The sequence below is a fragment of the Meriones unguiculatus genome, chromosome 17 (assembly GCF_030254825.1).
Source record: "Meriones unguiculatus strain TT.TT164.6M chromosome 17, Bangor_MerUng_6.1, whole genome shotgun sequence".
NCBI classification, from domain to species: Eukaryota; Metazoa; Chordata; class Mammalia; order Rodentia; family Muridae; genus Meriones; species Meriones unguiculatus.
Genome location: NC_083364.1, coordinates 6,525,512 through 6,543,467, shown reverse-complemented (window position 1 = coordinate 6,543,467; position 17,956 = coordinate 6,525,512). Strand labels below are relative to the sequence as shown.

Below are 17,956 nucleotides of genomic sequence, written 5' to 3'. Positions count from 1 at the left end.
GGACTCAACAGGCTCCTTCCCCTTTCACGCCAAGTTACATAGTGAAGCCATCTTTCACTGGGCTGCGTTAGGGATATCTGCTATAATGGATGTCTAAATCACTTGACACAACACGTACCGCAGACAGTGGGCTATGAGACGCTTTCTGAAATGTGCAATCTGGAAGCATTAGGTTGTACACTTGATTAATAGCAAATTTGAATAATGAGAAATGGAGTAATGCAACAGGTGGATGAGCCCAAGCCCCAAGGAGTCAACACCCTGGGAGTGTTGGCAGGAATGACCCTCTTACCCCAGAACCAAACCCATCTTTGGGTTCCTTGGTCAGAGCTCTGTGAGGGCTTCCTCTGCAGTTGTCCTATTCAAACATTTCAACATGGAGCATTTGCTTGTTGAGTGGGGGTGGGTAGTGGGGTGTGGCCCAGACCTTAACCACATGCGCTGGTCATAGTTCACGCTGATGTGTTTGGCTTGGCTTTTTTCCAGGGACCTGAGTGACAATGCAATCATGTCTCTGCAAAGCAACGCTTTTTCCCAAATGAAGAAACTTCAGCAACTGTAAGTTTTCCCTTTTCCTCCCAGTTTCAAATAAATGCAGACAGGGAAAATCGTGTGATGTGTCATCTACAAAAAGTAGCTAAAAAAGTAGCTAGCACATTCTTAACATTATTAAGGTTTATACCAGGAACCAAGGGGAGCAGGCCACTTGTTCCCTTGGTTGCAACTGGAATTTCTTTTTCTTTCTGTTTTGAATTTTCAGCCTAAATTTGTGGGACCATATATAGTATGGTTCCTAAATATAGTTCTCATTTTCTGTTACTTAGGAATTTTGATGTACTGGCACTTCTTCCTCAGTAGGACAGTAAGAGGAAGAAAGACTGAGGCCCCTTCTAGCTCAATTTCCTTTACTTTTAGGTGGACAATAGAATATTTATAACATCGTGCATTTGGTTTCCAAATTCCTCCCTTGGTTAATATTTCTTAAGTTTGACTAAGTTTTAGAAAGCTGCATTTCCTACAAAACAAATTGAATGTAATTCCTCTCCTCAGGCATTTAAACACATCCAGCCTTTTGTGCGATTGCCAGCTAAAATGGCTCCCACAGTGGGTGGCAGAGAACAACTTTCAGAGCTTCGTAAATGCCAGTTGTGCCCACCCTCAGCTGCTGAAAGGCAGGAGTATTTTCACTGTCAGCCCAGATGGCTTTGTGTGCGGTGAGTAAAAGCATCGTCCTTGATTTTTATTAATTCTTTTCTTCCACTCATTTGTCCAAATGATGGTTTTGAAGAGATTTGTGTTCTCTTAATAAGCTTTTCATTTGTGCTGAGGTAGACGTGGATCTGTAGTTTTCTGCTTGCTGATGTTTTATGGATGTTGGTAGAGTTTTCATATTTGTTTTAGCATCAGCATATTTGGTGGTGGGAATGGAACCGGATCTTGGAAGAGCAGAGTCGACCCAGCTCTTCCCCTCCAGTTCCCTTCCCTGGCCTTCCTCTGCACCTGGGCTGTGGAGACCCTCACTGGTTTTGGGAGCTGGTTCTATAAATGCCGTATTTACAGTTGTCTGTGGTGATAGTATGGTGAGGCTTGCTTTCATGAATTCACTGCATATTATTTTCAGAGACCTTGGGAAAGTTATAGTTCCTGGTGGTAGCTTTCAAAGATGGCCCTGAACCTGGGGGTTGCAATTTTTTTCTGTGTCAGTGGAAATCACACCTGGTGTCTTGTAGGTACTGAGCAAGAGCTCTGCCATTGAGTGGTACCACCAGTTCCCACCCATTACTCTTCTGTTTGTTTTTTATTTTTGAGGTGGGATCTCACTGAATTGTTCAGGGTAGCCTTGAATTCACCCACTCTAGAGTACAGCCTCCTAAGTAGGTGGGGTCACAGCTCTAAGCTGGCAGTCCAGAGAACTAGAAAGTTTCTTAACTGCCTTTTGCCCTTTCTCTAAAAAAAAAAAAAAAAAAGAAAAAAAAATCAGTGTTCTGAGCTGGGACGCCTGCAACCCAGCATTCTGGGAGGCAGAGGCAGGAGGATCTCTATGAGTTTGAGGCCAGCAGGACGCAGAGAAAGCCTGTGGCAAAAAACAAAACAAAATAAAACAAACCAACAAAAAATCAGTGTTCTGTCTTTTAAAAATTACTATCACAAATTCTCTATATATGTATAATTATTTTTCACAAATCCATACATATTTATAAATATATATATGTATATTTCTTCACACATTATACCTTCTCTGCCCTTTTTCCCCTCCTTCCAAGAATCCAGCTCCCACTCTCTTGTCTTTTTGGTGGCTCCTGCGTTTCATCAGTGTTGTCTTCATGAGCAGGGGTGGGTGACTATTTACCTGTGAAAGGGCAGGGCTTTCTATCTAAGTCACTCCCCCTCCTGGCAACCATTAACTGCTTATAGCTCTCAAGGAGGGGTGGAGCCAGCAGTAAACTCCTGCTCCCCTAACATGAACTGTGTGGTACTTTTGGGCACTTTGCTTTCTGCTCTTTAACTCTGGGTTTTTGAGAGGCGTGTAGGAAAAATAAATAAGTAGCCAGGAAGCTGGGGCTGCTGAGCCATTAACTGTTGGTGGGTAAAGCATTAGGAGAAATGGCAAGTTGAATTCCTTGCAAATGATTTTAAAGGGCATTGTCTGAGCAACCAAGAATCTCAGTACCTGACACCCCCAGAACCCCACAGCTACTTAGGAATGGACCATGGTTAAAAACACAGGCTCCATCTCTAATACAGTTCCATCATGTACTCCAGACTGCTCCTTACTCTTCGCTGCCAGGGAAGCTTTTCCAAAAATAAATGTGTATGGAAAACACAAAATTAAAATTTGCTTAAATTTCAGCAGATGTGAGAAGATACTGCAGACCCACATTTTATACTGGCCTTTAAGCCTGACTAAACACTGCTTTGCATATAAGTAATATTGTGTATATGCTGTCATATATATCATTTATTTGTTTGTTTCTAGTTTTCTTTCTTTCTTTCTTTTATACAGGGTTTCTCTGTGTAGCCTTGGCTGTCCTGGAACTTACTGTATAGACCAGGCTGGGCTCAAACTCACAGAGATCCACCTGCTTTCTGCTTCCCTTGTGCTGGGACTAGAGGAGTGCATTACCATGCATGAATTTATATACTACTATATTATATTATACATTATCACATACTATAGTTATATATATATAAAATAATTATATGTCATTATGTATTACATATTATATATAATTATATATATTTATATTAGGTTGCAGGATTTAATGGTGTCAGCAGTTTTTTGGAAGTAAAATCCTGATGTAGGTTTTGGATCCAGTCAAGCTTTTGGCATTATCCCATAAGCTCCTTCTTCCTCGCACTTTTTATCTCCTGGCTCTCTAGCCCGGGTGTGCGAACTCCCTGGTGCTGTGGGACAAAAACATAGGCACCATCCACAGTGCTCGTCTGTTTGTCTGTCTGTCTGTTTGTTTTTCCTTCTGTGTTGTGAATCAGAACACTGCTTTATGGAATGGAGATTTCAAAGAATCACACAGAAGAAACTGTCCTATTCCAACAACCCACGGCCAGAGGGTAGGAAGCTGGCAGCGGAGCCATGGTGGTCAGAGCCCTGAAAGCTTGTATTTTCAGATTAGCCATTATCCAAAAGTCCATGTGGGGAGATCTGTAGTTTCAAGGTTGATTTAGACCATCTCTGAGAAACTGGAGTTCAGAAAAGGTATCTCTTCCGAAAAGTAACAGAGAACTAAAACTGACCCTGTAGAATGAGAGACTTGCCCAGTGCTAATTATAATGTAGCGCTGGCGGGCTGTGCAGCGGCGTGATTGATGGACTGGCCCGCCTCGGGCCCAGTCACCGTGCCAGCTTGCACGTGCTTTTTCATTTGCTTCGGTTTATTTTTGGCCTTTCTGCTCATTCTATCTGTTTGCTCTTTGTTGATCACTGTTTACTGTGTGTGGGAGCCTGTTGTCTCTGTTGTGGAGTATGTCTCTGCAGGTGTCCACAGGGCCGGAAGAGGAACACCAGGAACTGGGGTTACAGTTAGGAGGTGCTGGGAATCAACCCCAGGTCCTCTGCAGGAACGCGTGGGCTCTACAGCTGGTTGTTGATGTCCTGATGATGTGGGTTAGGATTGTTTGCCACTGATGTTTGATGGAGAGCTGCGGCAAAAGGTTGCAGTTCTTGGCAACCACATTCAAAGATTGCCTGGGAGCCTGGAATATTTTAATCAGCCTCTCTTTGCTTCCTTAAAAAAATGTTCTTGCTGGGTGGCACACACCTTTAATCCCAGCAGTGTAGAGGCGTAGGCAGGAGGATCCCTGTGAGATTGAAGCCAGCCTACTCTACTGAATGAGGACAACCAGAGCCAAATAATGAGACCCTGTTTAGAAAAATAAATATGTATGTGTGTGTGTATATGTGTATATATGTATATAATGTATATATGTGTGTATATATAATGTATATATATGTGTATTATACACAAAATGCATATATAACTGATATATGATATATGTACATATATTCTTGTGTTTAATGGTAATCAATAGGGTAATCCTACATGTGCACGGGATATCCTGTGGCAGTTCAGTACATGAAGATGCGCTGAGAGCAGACCAGGCTGGCTGGTGGGCCTGTCACCTCACACTTAAATCGCTTCCTTGTGCTGGCAATCCGGCAGATTCTCGGCAGGCTCCTCTGGAATAATCACTTAATTGCTGTCAGCCGGTGTGAGCCTGCTGCATCACTCAGTTTTAAATATGCTCTAATTTCCCTTGTGACTTCTTAACTGCTCTTCTTCTGCTTACACAAAACGCCAGGCACATGGCACAAGCTTTTATGATCATTTCAAGGTAACACTTTTCTCCATCATTATGATGGAGCCTTTGTCTGCACTGGACAGACTTCTCCCAGGCTGTCACCGGACCCTGGGACAGCTGGCCTGTCTGTGAGACATAGGCAGGCTGAGCCTGTGCCGCCCTCTGCTTTGTTTCCTGGTGTTGGCATTTGAGCAGTGGTATAGGCTCAGGCCTTCATGCCATTTTGTTTCCTTCTCTCCACTTTCAACAGATGATTTTCCCAAACCCCAGATCACAGTCCAGCCAGAAACACAGTCAGCAATAAAAGGCTCCAATGTGAGTTTTACCTGCTTGGCTGCCAGCAGTAGCGACTCCCCGATGACTTTCGCTTGGAAGAAAGACAACGAACTACTTCAGGACGCTGAAATGGAGAACTACGCGCACCTCCGGGCGCAGGGAGGAGAGGTGATGGAGTACACCACCATTCTGCGGCTGCGCAGCGTGGAGTTTGCCAGCGAGGGGAAATACCAGTGCGTCATCTCCAACCACTTCGGCTCATCGTACTCCGTCAAAGCCAAGCTCACTGTGAACAGTGCGTAACCCACAGCATCAGGGACAGCAGCAGAGCCTGTCCGCAGCCCTTTCTCTCCCTCTCTCCCGCCCTCTGCTTTCTTTCTCACAGTCTCCCACCTAGCTCTTTCCCATCTCTCACCGCACACAGTCACTGTTCTCGATTATTGGGATATTGGTTTCACCTCACTAAATGTTCAGGTTGAACAAGAATTAAGATGAAACAGACACTTGTTCTCTCAGGGGCACTGTTATGTGAAGGGCCACAGAGTGGTTATTTAAAGCCTTTAACTGAGCTCTGGGTGTGAATCCTGCCACTCTTGATACATATTTACGTGACTCTCAGCACGTGACTTAACCATCTTTCCTGTATCTTTCAATAAGAGATGGAGCTGGAGAGACAGCTCATCAGTTAAGAGCACTGACTGCTCTTCCAGAGGACCCGGGTTTGATTCCCAGCACTCACATAGCAGCTCACGGCTGTCTCTAACACCCTCTTACAGACAGGTGTGCAGGCAGAACAACAAAGCACATAAAAAACAAAGAGATACCGAGTGCCAGGGCCTAGAAGAGTCATGATTTGTAGATAAGATAATGTGTCTGTCAGTGGCTTGCTGGAGGACCTTGGAATTGGGGTTGTGCTCAGTAATCACATTCATAGCAGCCACTGTTAGTAAGCATTTGCACGGCAGGCATACAATCCTACAGTTATATCCTAAGACTGTAGCCTGGATGCTGGCCATTCTGTCATTTTAACTGTTAATGTCTGCCTGGTAGAACATTTAGGTTATGATTAGTTAATGAATTCATTCAGTAAGCAATTGCCAAGGCCTGACACATAGGAGAATTGAGAGTGTAGATCGGGATAAAGTCACAAAATGTTAGGTCCTGCAGGACTGGGGAAAAACGTTGAAGTGCATGGTCACAGTACAGAGAGATTTATTGATTATTTTTCCTCAAGATCTCACACTCAATTATTGAGAAAACTAAAATGTGGCCAAAGAATGCCAGGAGCATCTTCCACTGGAAGATCTTGTGACCCTTGTGTCATTGTGACTCCATCACACCTGGGTCCCTGTAACCCCGAGCAAGCTCTTTCATTTCTCCAGCTCAAGTTTAGTTTCTCTGTCTTTGAGTTAGGAAGAACCCCACCCTGCCTGGGCCAGCCATCTCTGTGAGCACCCAGCAAGAGAAGCAGTGTCACAGCTGCATCAATTTGTGATTTCAGTGCTGCCGTCATTTACCAAGACTCCCATGGACCTCACCATCCGAGCTGGGGCCATGGCCCGTCTGGAGTGTGCTGCCGTGGGACACCCTGCCCCACAGATAGCCTGGCAGAAAGATGGAGGCACAGACTTCCCAGCCGCCCGGGAGAGACGGATGCATGTGATGCCTGAGGATGATGTCTTCTTCATAGTGGACGTGAAGATCGAGGACATCGGGGTGTACAGCTGCATGGCACAGAACAGTGCAGGGAGCATCTCTGCCAATGCAACCCTGACAGTGCTAGGTGAGGTGATTTCTCAGGATCCCGAGTCCCTGCTGGGTGCCCCAGCTCACCCAGAGACCTGCCATGCTAGAAGCTGCTGGGGATGGGTGGCTGGTGGAGGAGGAACTGGGGTGGGGTCAAGGAGACAGGGGTGAGGGTTGGGGCAGGGAGGGAGCTAGATAAAGACCCAGAGAGCTCTGCCTTCAAAAACCCAAACAGCCACTGGCTAGCTCTGAATCCACATTCAGGTCTGTGGTCAGGGAGGTGACCCCTTCACTCCAGGTGTGATCTCCAGTGCTGTCCTTGTGCACAAGGATTAATCACGACCATTGGTCATCTCAGTGTCGTTAAGGATGTGTAAGAAAGCATCTATAGCTAGATAGGGATGACCCCGTCATCTCTTTGCTCTGCCTCCTATGTCTCTGTGGAAGTCCTCATTCTTCTCGCCTGTTTGTCAGATTGGGAACAAGTACATGATTCGTGTGTCTTTGAGTGAGTTACAATAACCTACCAAGATGCCAGGTAACAGAAGCAGGCCCAGGGTCTTCATACAGACCTAGTTTTCTGGCATGAAAAATTTAATTTTAAAAGAGTAATTGTGGGGCTGGAGAGATGGCTCAGTAGTTAAGAGTGTATGCTGTTTCAGAGGACATGAGTTGGGGTCCAGCACCCACAAGGGACAGTTCTCACCTGTCATCCACTCCAGCTCCAGGGAGCCCGCCCTCACTGGACAAGCACCTCTCATGCACCTTCTCACACAGACACATGCATATAATACACATAAGTAAACACAATAAAGAAAAACAAAAAAAGCGTTTGAGACGCATCCACACAGTCTTCTGCGTGAAATTATTTTTACACAATTTCTAGACTTTTAAAAATGTTCTATCTTCCTACTACCAGTTAACTAACCTTTGCACAACTGAGGGAGGATCGCACCCTTAACTGGTCGGATGGTTGACATGGTCCGAGGTGGCCGTGTCTGGGGCCCTTGAATATGCTCACCCTGTGAGTGGTAGCAGTATACGATTTAAATAAATTCACCTGCTAGGTCTTTCGCAGAACCCAGTTTTCACTTCAGAAACTGAAACCTTGCGCTTTCAGAGACACCGTCATTTTTGCGGCCTCTGTTGGACAGAACAGTCACCAGGGGAGAAACGGCCGTCCTGCAGTGCATCGCGGGCGGGAGCCCGCCCCCCAGGCTCAACTGGACGAAGGACGACAGCCCACTGGTGGTGACAGAGAGGCACTTCTTCGCAGCCGGCAATCAGCTGCTGATCATTGTGGACTCGGACGTCAGCGACGCCGGCAGGTACACGTGTGAGATGTCCAACACCCTCGGCACGGAGCGAGGCCACGTTCGCCTCAGCGTGATTCCCTCTCCTACCTGCGACTCGCCGCACATGACCGCCCCCTCGCTAGATGACGACGGCTGGGCCACCGTGGGCGTCGTCATCATAGCCGTGGTTTGCTGTGTGGTGGGCACGTCCCTCGTGTGGGTGGTCATCATATACCACACCAGGCGGAGGAACGAAGACTGCAGCGTGACCAACACAGGTGTGTAAACACGAGCTCGGCCCCAAACGTACCGGTCGTGTATTTGTGGTTTCGCGGGCATTCCCTGCTAGAATGTGGCTCCCAGTCTGAGCCTGTCTCAGAGGGGTGACTCACTGGCTGCAGGCTGCAGGAGTATGCTTAGCTAAAAATTACACGCCAGCCTGATATAATGTCGATGCACAAAGATTAATCTTTGTATTAAAACCTAATCAGGATAGAGGGAAATTGCCCTTCTCCGTGATGAGCAGAGGGATGCCGGCGCCAGCTGAGTTGACTCACTCTCAGAGAGCAGCAGTGCTCTGTGTCTGTGTACACACACACACACACACACACACACACACGCGCGCGCGCGCGCGCGCGCGCCCACAGCACTTTGTGTGTATATAGGGTTGGCTGCAAATTCTGCTGCTGATGAAGTGGCACGTGACCAAGGGCCTGGATTCATGTTTTTGAGTCATGATTGATTGAACATGTGCTTTTGAAATTTGGGCAGGGGTGCATTTCCTGGGTAATGACGCCAACATTAACTAGTGTCCCAGAGCTGAAAAGCCATCACGTGCAGTTCCTGCTTTTCCCAGAGGGGTTGCTAGCGGAGCCAGAGCAGCCTGTGCTGTGCCGCCTGCGCAGAGGCGGTGGGGCAGGACTGTTGATGGAATGCATTTGCTTCCTTACAGACGAGACCAACCTGCCAGCCGATATCCCCAGTTACCTCTCCTCTCAGGGAACATTGGCTGACCGACAGGATGGGTATGTCTCCTCAGAAAGCGGGAGTCACCATCAGTTCATCACTTCCTCAGGAGGCGGGTTTTTCTTGCCACAACATGATGGAGCTGGTGAGTGTCTGAGATGTCCGTGTTGTTCTGAAGTCACAGGGGAGTCCTGCCTGTAATAGTCATTTGTAGAACTTGATAACAGTGCTGAGGACCTGGCCCAAGGTTATTAGCAAAGCTACAATTTTCTGTCCCCTTCTCCCTCCTTTTCCCCTCCTCTTCCCCTCCCTTTTCCCTTCTTCCCCTTCCCTTCTCTCCCCTCTCTTTCCTTTCCCTTCCCCACCCTCCCCTCCCCATTCCTCTCTTCCTTATCCTCTTCCCTTCTCTCCCTTTCCCTTCCTCTCCTCTCCCTCTTCTTTCCCCTCCCTCTCCTCCCCATTCCTCTCTTCCTTATCCTCTTCCCTTATCTCCCTTTCCCTTCCCTCTCCTCTCCCTCTTCTTTCTCCTCCCTCTCCTCCCCTTTCTTTTTCTCCCCTTCCTCTTCCCTCCCCATCTGCTTTTCCAGAATGGATGTAAAAGTATCATTAAAGTTTTATTAAAGACTGAATGCTTTGGACAAACAGTAAGGAACTCTCAGAGAAAGAGGATCACCCCTCTGAGTAGGCATAGGATCCTTTTATAGCTGCTAAGGGAATAAATTTCAAACAAGAAAGAAAAATAAAAAAATAAAAATAAACCAAAAAATCAAAACCAATGCAAGTAAAACTTTAAAATCAGAACAAAGAAATTGAAGAAAATTGAGAGCATGGGAAGACCTCCCGTGAACATGGATCAGAAGAATTAATATTGAGAAAATTGCTATACTATCAGAAGGAATCTACAAATTCATGGCAATCCCCCAAAATTCCAATGTCAGTGTCCTGGAGAGATAGCTCAGCTGTTAAGAGTACTTATTCCTATGGAGGACTTGGCTTGGATCCCAGTGGCTCAGAAGTGCCTGTAATTCCAGCTCCAGAGGGATCTGATCTTTTATTTTTACACACACACACACACACACACATACACACACACACACACTTTATATCCTTTCTTAAACTCTCTTGAAAAGCACCTTTTTATGCTAAAAGAAAAAAAAAAGATAGCAAATTAGGTCAAACGCAGTTTCTGTGCAGATTGTCGTATTTTCTTCATGTAAGTGTTCTTTGGTGCTGCATGTTCCCCATTGACATTTCTTGAATAGTGTCGGAGGCCAGATAGTTTACAGACCACAGCAGGAAGCTGATGTGACCTCTATTGTAGGTGCCTTATGTATCTGACAGTAACTGTGGAGGAGGTATGATGTGGGAGTCTCCCTGCCCAGACCCATTCCTGATGTCGGCTGGCCACTGAAGCCCTTCCCAGATAGCTGGTTTCCAGTCAAGACAGAGAACTGAGTACCTGGTGCTCGGCACATGCCAAGGACTCTGCATGTGACACATTTCTGGGGCTATCCTCAGCATTTTATCCTTTGCCACAAGTCTTTACTGAGTATTTGTATTTGTTCCATACCAGACTGCACAGTTAGAAAGGAAGATGCTTGTTCTCAGTTCAGAGTTTAGTCATGGGTGAGACAAATACTTAGAGGACAGAAAGGAAGGAAAGATGGAAGGAAGGAAGGAAGGAAGGAAGGAAGGAAGGAAGGAAGGAAGGAAGGAGAGAAGGAAGGAAAGAAAGAAAGGAAGGAAGCAAACAAGCAAACAGGTAGACAGACCAGCTATATAGTGCTTGGCAAAACCGTAAGAACAGGTAGAGACAGAAGATCCAAGCATGAAGTGAGTGTGAATGTTGGCAAGGAGCAGAGATCCAGCCTTTGTCCAGCATAATGAAGCTAATTAGAAACACATGAGTAAGAGCATTGTTAGGGGACAGAAGTGCTAGAGAAGAGTCAAGAGAAGCTCCAGGGCCTCCAAACACCGCTGCACTGGGCTCCTCTCTCAGACACACAGCATCCATCCCCTGTCTCCATGGCAACTCCAACAGGACCCTATGTAGTCCTCCCACAGCCATGTGCATTGCTTACTGCCATATCATTCCATGTTGTCTGATTGAACTGCCCTGAGATGGTTTGGTTTGGTTTTTGAGTCATCTTTGAGGTAGGACACTAAGAGGTTTCTAGCCAAATGTCACTCCATGGTTCTAGTCAGTTGTGACATTTTATGGGAAAGCAACATTCCCAAGAGGTCATACCATGGCTGTAGGCATAGATCCATTTCCCTTAAAACACAAATAGGATTTGTGGCTTGGTGGATCCCGATGAAGCATTTATAGTCTCCTCCCAAGGTTAGCTTCATTTTAAGCCCAAATGCATGGGGCTCAAGAAATTGGAAAAATTCCATGCATGTGTACATGTTTTCATTTTTTATCACATTCTAGCCAAGTTTTCTTCCATAAATATGGAAAATGCAGAGTCAGGAAGAATGCTGAATGGCATTTGATACAACTGGTTTGTGTTTTAAAGGGGCCTGCCATCTTGACAACAGCAGTGAGGCTGATGTGGAAGCTACCCCTGATCCCTTCCTATGCCCATTTGTGGGTTCCACAGGCCCAATGTACTTGAAGGGGAATGTTTACGGACCAGATCCATTTGAGGTTTATCTTCCAGGTATGGTTTTCTTGCTCTAGCACAGTTTTGTTTCCTGTAACCTCTTCTCAGCATGCTAACTGTATGCCTTTCTTTTGCGCATCCGTACTTGAAAAGGTTGCAGCTCTGACCCAAGGATAGCTTTAATGGACCACTATGAGCCTAGCTACGTGAAGAAGGACTGCTTCCCATGTGCTCACCCCTCAGAGGAACCCTGTGAACGTAGCCTCAATAGCATCCCATGGCCACACCCGAGAAAGCTCATGAACTCCACCTACTCCCAGAATGAGGGACCTGCGATTCAGACTGTATGTCTACACAAGTCCTCTTTGGATTTTAGTACAAGTCTGGAACCAGGATCAGTTGCTTCAAGCAACTCTTTCATGGGTAAGTTTTTCCAGCTGGGAATTACTTTACTTCTCCGACTCACACTCAAAGCTCTGGACACTGGTTTCCTTCCTAATGTCACTGCAATAACCTCTGAGACGCAGACGTTTCTAAAATGCACTCAGGTGGGTCTTGCGCGTTGGTATGTATTTAATCTGTACCTGAGCCCGGGAGTTTTCTGGATTATGCTGTGTGTGTGTGGCATGGAGGAGTCAAGAGTTTGGGAAATAACTTAGGAGCTGAGCTTGTCAGCCATGTGGAAAAAGAGGTTTTGGGTCCTGGCAGCCTGAGGGGTGGAGCTGTATACTCGGCATGGTTGTGGTTTCGTATGTCTGGCGACTTCTAACTGAACTCGCAGTGGAAACTGGGACAGTGGCATCCTACCTAGTCTAGCCCCAGACAAGAGGGAGCCTATCTTCAGCAGGAGGCCCACGGCGCCTGCAGCATACCTCAATGGGCTCAGACAGCAGCTAGCCCCACGGACGGAGTATGAGGGTTTTGGTCTCATGTGTGGGAACAGTTGGAGGGAAGAGCAGGGAGTGGGCGTTCTTTCTGCTGAGAGAAGCACTCTGGGAAGGCAAGCCTCAACCTGCTGTGGCCGTTTTTGTGTTCTTGGTTTGTTTCTCAAGGAGGATTCCAAACCATTTTTACTTAAGTGTTTAAGAAATTTTACCCTTTGTCCCAGTATGATTATTTATATACCTTCCTGAAGGGGAAAAGTATGTTTTGTAGAAGTAGGGAGGGAATTTTAGATAATCGGATGATGTTTTGCTGCCGTTGAAGAAAGGGCAGGACAAGAGGCTGATGAAAGACTGTTGGCTGTATTCAGGCAGAACTGATTCTGTGTTGCGAAATGGCCCTTCTCGGAGAATCGTGGCCTCACACATTTTCAAGCAGAAGGTCCGGGAGCACTTTTCAGGTGACAGGCTTCAGGAGCTTCGTGAAGAGATGAAAATGATGCATTTCTTTGGTGGCTTTAAATAAGCAGGTGTGCAGGTGTTCTGTCAGTAGTCTCTTCACAGCCCTGACCTACACCTGCTTAGGGACTTAGGGAATGCTGATCCGTGTTAATGGAAACATGCTTTCCCCTTTCAGTGTCCATTTACCTGCTAGCAAAAGGGCCCAAGCACTCAGCAGGGTTTTCTTTTCTTCCAGGTACTTTTGGAAAACCTCTGAGGAGGCCGCACCTGGATGCTTTCTCAAGCTTTGCACAACCATCAGACAGTCAGCCAAGACCCTTTCACGGGAAGTTCTCCACACCCGGGTTGGACTCTGAGTCAGAGGAAGATGAGAAACAAAGGACAGATTTTCAGGAAGAAAATCACAGGTGTACTTACCAACAGACGTTGGGCACTCACAGGACTCCAGACTGCCAGCCTTGTGACGTGGACACATAGACTGGACGGGGCTGCAGCGAAGCTCCCACATACTACCTCACCTGGGCTTCTATTTAAAAGAGACAGAACCCTATGTTTTTAAATGGACCTACATGGTTTTAAAAGGAAAAAAAAATGCTTTATTTATATAGATGAACCAAAATTACAAAAAAAGTTATAAAAATTTTATACTGGGAATAACTTTCATATAAAAAGGTGTTTTTAAAAGTATTTTATAACTTTGTTTTATATGAAAAATATCTTATGTAAATTAATGGTATAAATCCATGACTATTTTATGTATTTTTATAAAGCCAGATTTCTTTTTATTGAGAACGAGTACTGAAGCCTTTTACATAATCCCGTCTTATACCTTTTTTGAATAGAGGTCACTTCGTTCTATTTTGCACATTACATTTAATAAAATGTGTCATTTGGTGCCAAGCCCCATTTATACAATAATAGAGTTTACTGTTTTCAATGCATTTTAGACCTAATTCATTCCTATTCTCCCGTCTCAAATGAATTAAAGTTATATTTAGCATATTAAAGTACAGCCAAAGGGCCCATCCACCTCTCCTCCCTGGATTGCTATGTTAACAGACTGACATCGCCTTCACAGCCAAGCATGCTACATGAGAGCGTATTCCTAACTTCACTCACAGAGGGAGATCTGTTGCTGCAGTCTGGTCACACTGTAGCTTAAAAGATTCCACAGTCCGTGTTTCCTTGAGGATGCTTGTGCCTTTGTGGTCTAGTGCCTAATATCTGTCCCAGGAGTTCCCTATCCACCATGCTGTGTTATAGCTAGAGGGCTCTTTTTTTATTAATTATTTTTATTTTTATTAATTACACTTTATTCACCCCTGTACCTCCCTCCCTCCTCCCCTCCCAATCCCATCCTCCCGTGTCCCTCTCCCAGTCCACTGAAAAGGGAGGTCCTCCTCCCCCTCCCTCTGACCTCAGTCTATCAGGTCTCATCAGGAGTAGCTGCATTGTCTTCTTCTGTGGCCTGCTAAGGCTGCTCCCCCCTCGGGGTGGGGGGTGATCAAAGAGCAGGCTAATCAGTTCATGTCAGAGACAGTCCCTGTTCTCATTACTGTGGAACCCACTTAGATACTGAACTGCCATGGGCTACCTCTGTGCAGGGGTTCCAGGCCATCTCCATGAGTGGTCCTTGGCTGGAATATCAGTCTCAGAAACGACCCCTGGGCCCAGACTTTTTGGATCTGTTGCTCTCCTTGTGGAGCTCCTGTCCTCTCCAGATCTTACTATCTCCTACTTCTTTTATAAGATTCCCTGTACTCTGCCCAAAGTTTGGCTATGAGTCTCAACATCTGCCTCAATACCCTGCAGGACAGAGCCTTTCAGAGGCCCTGTTTTCTCCCTCTTCAGATGTCCATCCTCTTTGCCTTTCTGAATGGGGATTGAGCATCTTAGCTAGAGTCCTCCTTCCTGACTAGCTTCCTTCGTTGCACAGATTTTAGTATGTTTATCCTATATTGTATGTCTAGTATCCACTTATGAGTGAGTGTATACCCTGTGTGTCTTTCTGCTTCTGGGATATTAGAGGACTCTTGATTGCATGCCTCTGAGCTGGAGGTGAGTTTTCATCCGCAGGTGCTGTGGGATGCCATCCCACTCTTTGCCCTGCTTCCTGGCCTTCACTGGCTGTGATGGGCACGTGCTTGGCTATGTGGTTGGACTTTCCACAGTGCTGTGAAGGTATTGTGATGGTTTTTTTTTTTTTTTATGAGTATGTTTTCCTAACTTCATCATCCCAGCTCTACTTGGTTGAAATTTAAGGCATTGAACCTGTTATTCCAACATCCATAGTCATTTAGGACGTTTGTTGTAAACAGTACTGAGGGAGAACGTTTCATGCACACATAAATGAGCACATGACTTTCCACACCGTATGACATGGCTTCAAGCAATAGAAGAGATAAACTTCTACATTTGAAGACTGGTGATAAAAGCAGACATTTGTTCTTGGGAAACTCTCGTTTAAGTGTGTCATTTAAAGAAAACACTCTGGCCCAAGATAAATTACCGTGACAAGAGTTAGTGTGGCATACTAAATTTAAAAATTCAAAACTTGAGGGTGTGGATTTCAGCCACTTGCAGTTTTTGAAGGAAGCTGAAAACAGCAGATAGAAAAACTGAATCTTCTAAGGGAACATGCTGGGGTTAGGGTTTGCCTGCTCTGTGTCTTTCTCTGATGAGAGCTAGGGGCCCAAACCTGCATCACAGGAAGTTTTCCCTTTTTATTTAGACTCTGGAGTCAAAGACAGGAAGCGTATTCCTCCTTAGACAGCCAGGGACTTGGAAAAGTGACTCTGCATGCTTTGAAATCTTTCAGTGAATTTGTCTACACTCTTACCTAAGGTACTACAAGAAAGTTACTTTTTTTATAACTTTAACAGGAAAGTTTAGGTCAGCACCTTAACCTGAAACACTAGATTCCAGGGCTGAAAAGGTGGTTCAGCCACAAAGAACCCTTGCTGATCTCACAGAGGGCCTTGGTTCAGCTCTGATCACCCACATGGTGGCTCACAACTGTCTGTAACTCCAGTGCTGGGGGATTTCTGCCAGCCTCCTCTGGTGCTGTAGGCACCAGGTACACACATGTTTATAGGCAAACTCTCACACACACACACACACAAATCTTAACTAAAGGAAACACTGGATACATCAACATGATTTTACCATGCTGGGTGGTCAAACTTGTGGGTCAGACATAAATCTCACGTGTCTAGAAAATTATGGGACCTCAGTTTCTATGATATCAGCAAGAAAAGTATATATACTGTGTTGATACATCATATAGAATGAACAACAAATATGTAGACATTAAATTCTTCTAAAATAACAAAGGAAAGATGTGTAGATAATGTTTTAAGTCACTTCGTCTGTTCACTTTATTTTATTTTTTTTAATGTTGGGGATTGAACCCAGTGCCCCAAGCAAGTATGTCATCACTGAGCTACACTTTCAACCTAAGATTTGGTTTATTTTTAAGTAAAAGACTTAACTTTGAGCACAGCTTTCTTGTTTTCTGAAAAGAAATCACGCCTCATACAAACATATCTTAATAGATGTTCATAGAACACCATTGACACTAAAGATTGTTATGTCTAATTTTGATCTGCTTAAGATCTTGGAATAGCCCTTAGTGTAATAAGCATCCCTGATTTCATACACGGGTTTCATTGCCCCATACCTTCTGGGTATTGTGTGGGAAATGGTGTGTAGCAGTGTTATAACACATGTGCTGTGCTGTGATTTTTCAGAAGACTGAGAACTGAATTGCAGACTGCTCTCTCTGTCTTCCCTGATCATGGGATCCACAATGATTAGACTTGTGCAATAGGATAATTTGGAGCTTGTGCTTTTAATTTAAGACAACATTGAATAACACAATGTTCAGTCCCTCCAAACAGAGAAAGTCTTCAAAGAGGACTGTTCCCTCGTGAATTAAATAATTTCAGTTCTCCAGAAATATGTAGTTACCAGGCCTTCTCTTTATTCATAGGCCTTTCTTAAACCTGTGTAACACCTGAGTATGGCAAAAGGGTCTGAGAAATTTTAAATGTGGCCTAAAAACAGGCCAGAGACAGTTCAGTTGGTAGAGTCCTTTAACAGATAAGTGCATTCACAGAATTCTCCCATATCTGCAGTCATTTGGCTTTTTTCTTTAAGAAATTTGATACTGAATAGAGTATTCTTTTTATTTTAAAAAGTTTTATCTTTACATAGTTAATTAAATTCATCTTTATTGTAAAACTTTCATGTTTATTTTCTTTCCTACTCACTTCACTAATACCAAGGATCTGAATGCCTGATCCTATATACCATATCATATATTAGATACCAATGAATGAAGAAAAAGTTCAACCAGTAGTCATGCAGCTTTTTATTGCATTTATATTATTAAACATTTTCAGAATAAAAATTCCCAAAGGTTACAAGTTCTTACACTTTCTCTATAATTGTTTTCTTTTTATATGTCTTTATTGGGCTTTATGAGTGAGTGTTTACTTTAACAAGCTTAAAGTCTTAGGTCCAGTTTGAATACATCTAATATCATCATGAGGTTATTATCATGGTTTTCATGAAGTTGGTTTATTGTTGATTTTTTTATGTTTTGCAGAGTGTTTTTTGTTCTTTGTTTTGAGGTTTGTTGTTGTGTTGGTTTTCCTTATTTGGTGTAGGTGTACTTTTTAGAAAAAAAAAAACACTTTTATTTGTGTTTCTTATATCTTCTCCCTACTCCACCTCAGTCCCTTCCAACATCCCAACACCAAGTAGAAGAGAGAAAGGGTTAGTGGGAGAAGAGGTTCAGTTCTTTCTTAGCTGCTCCCTGCTGGTTAGGGTCATCAGGTACCTTGGAGCCAGTCCAGGCCTCATTTCAATAGATCTCCATCTTCTTGTTTCACAGCAGCAGCTAG

At 44.7% G+C, this 17,956-nt stretch overlaps 1 protein-coding gene across 1 annotated transcript in view; it reads left to right on the top strand.

Moving 5' to 3' along the window:
- Lrig3 (leucine rich repeats and immunoglobulin like domains 3) overlaps positions 1-13,967 on the top strand; it is a 46,977-nt gene extending 33,010 nt beyond the window's left edge. The window contains exons 11-19 of the mRNA XM_021657866.2: positions 487-558; positions 1,051-1,214; positions 5,068-5,388; positions 6,595-6,876; positions 7,960-8,412; positions 9,087-9,245; positions 11,620-11,763; positions 11,860-12,129; positions 13,285-13,967. Coding sequence (XP_021513541.1) covers positions 487-558; positions 1,051-1,214; positions 5,068-5,388; positions 6,595-6,876; positions 7,960-8,412; positions 9,087-9,245; positions 11,620-11,763; positions 11,860-12,129; positions 13,285-13,526 — 2,107 coding nt within the window. The 3' untranslated portion in view covers positions 13,527-13,967. The remainder of the gene's footprint in view (positions 1-486; positions 559-1,050; positions 1,215-5,067; positions 5,389-6,594; positions 6,877-7,959; positions 8,413-9,086; positions 9,246-11,619; positions 11,764-11,859; positions 12,130-13,284) is intronic.
- Positions 13,968-17,956: the final 3,989 nt, after the last annotated feature.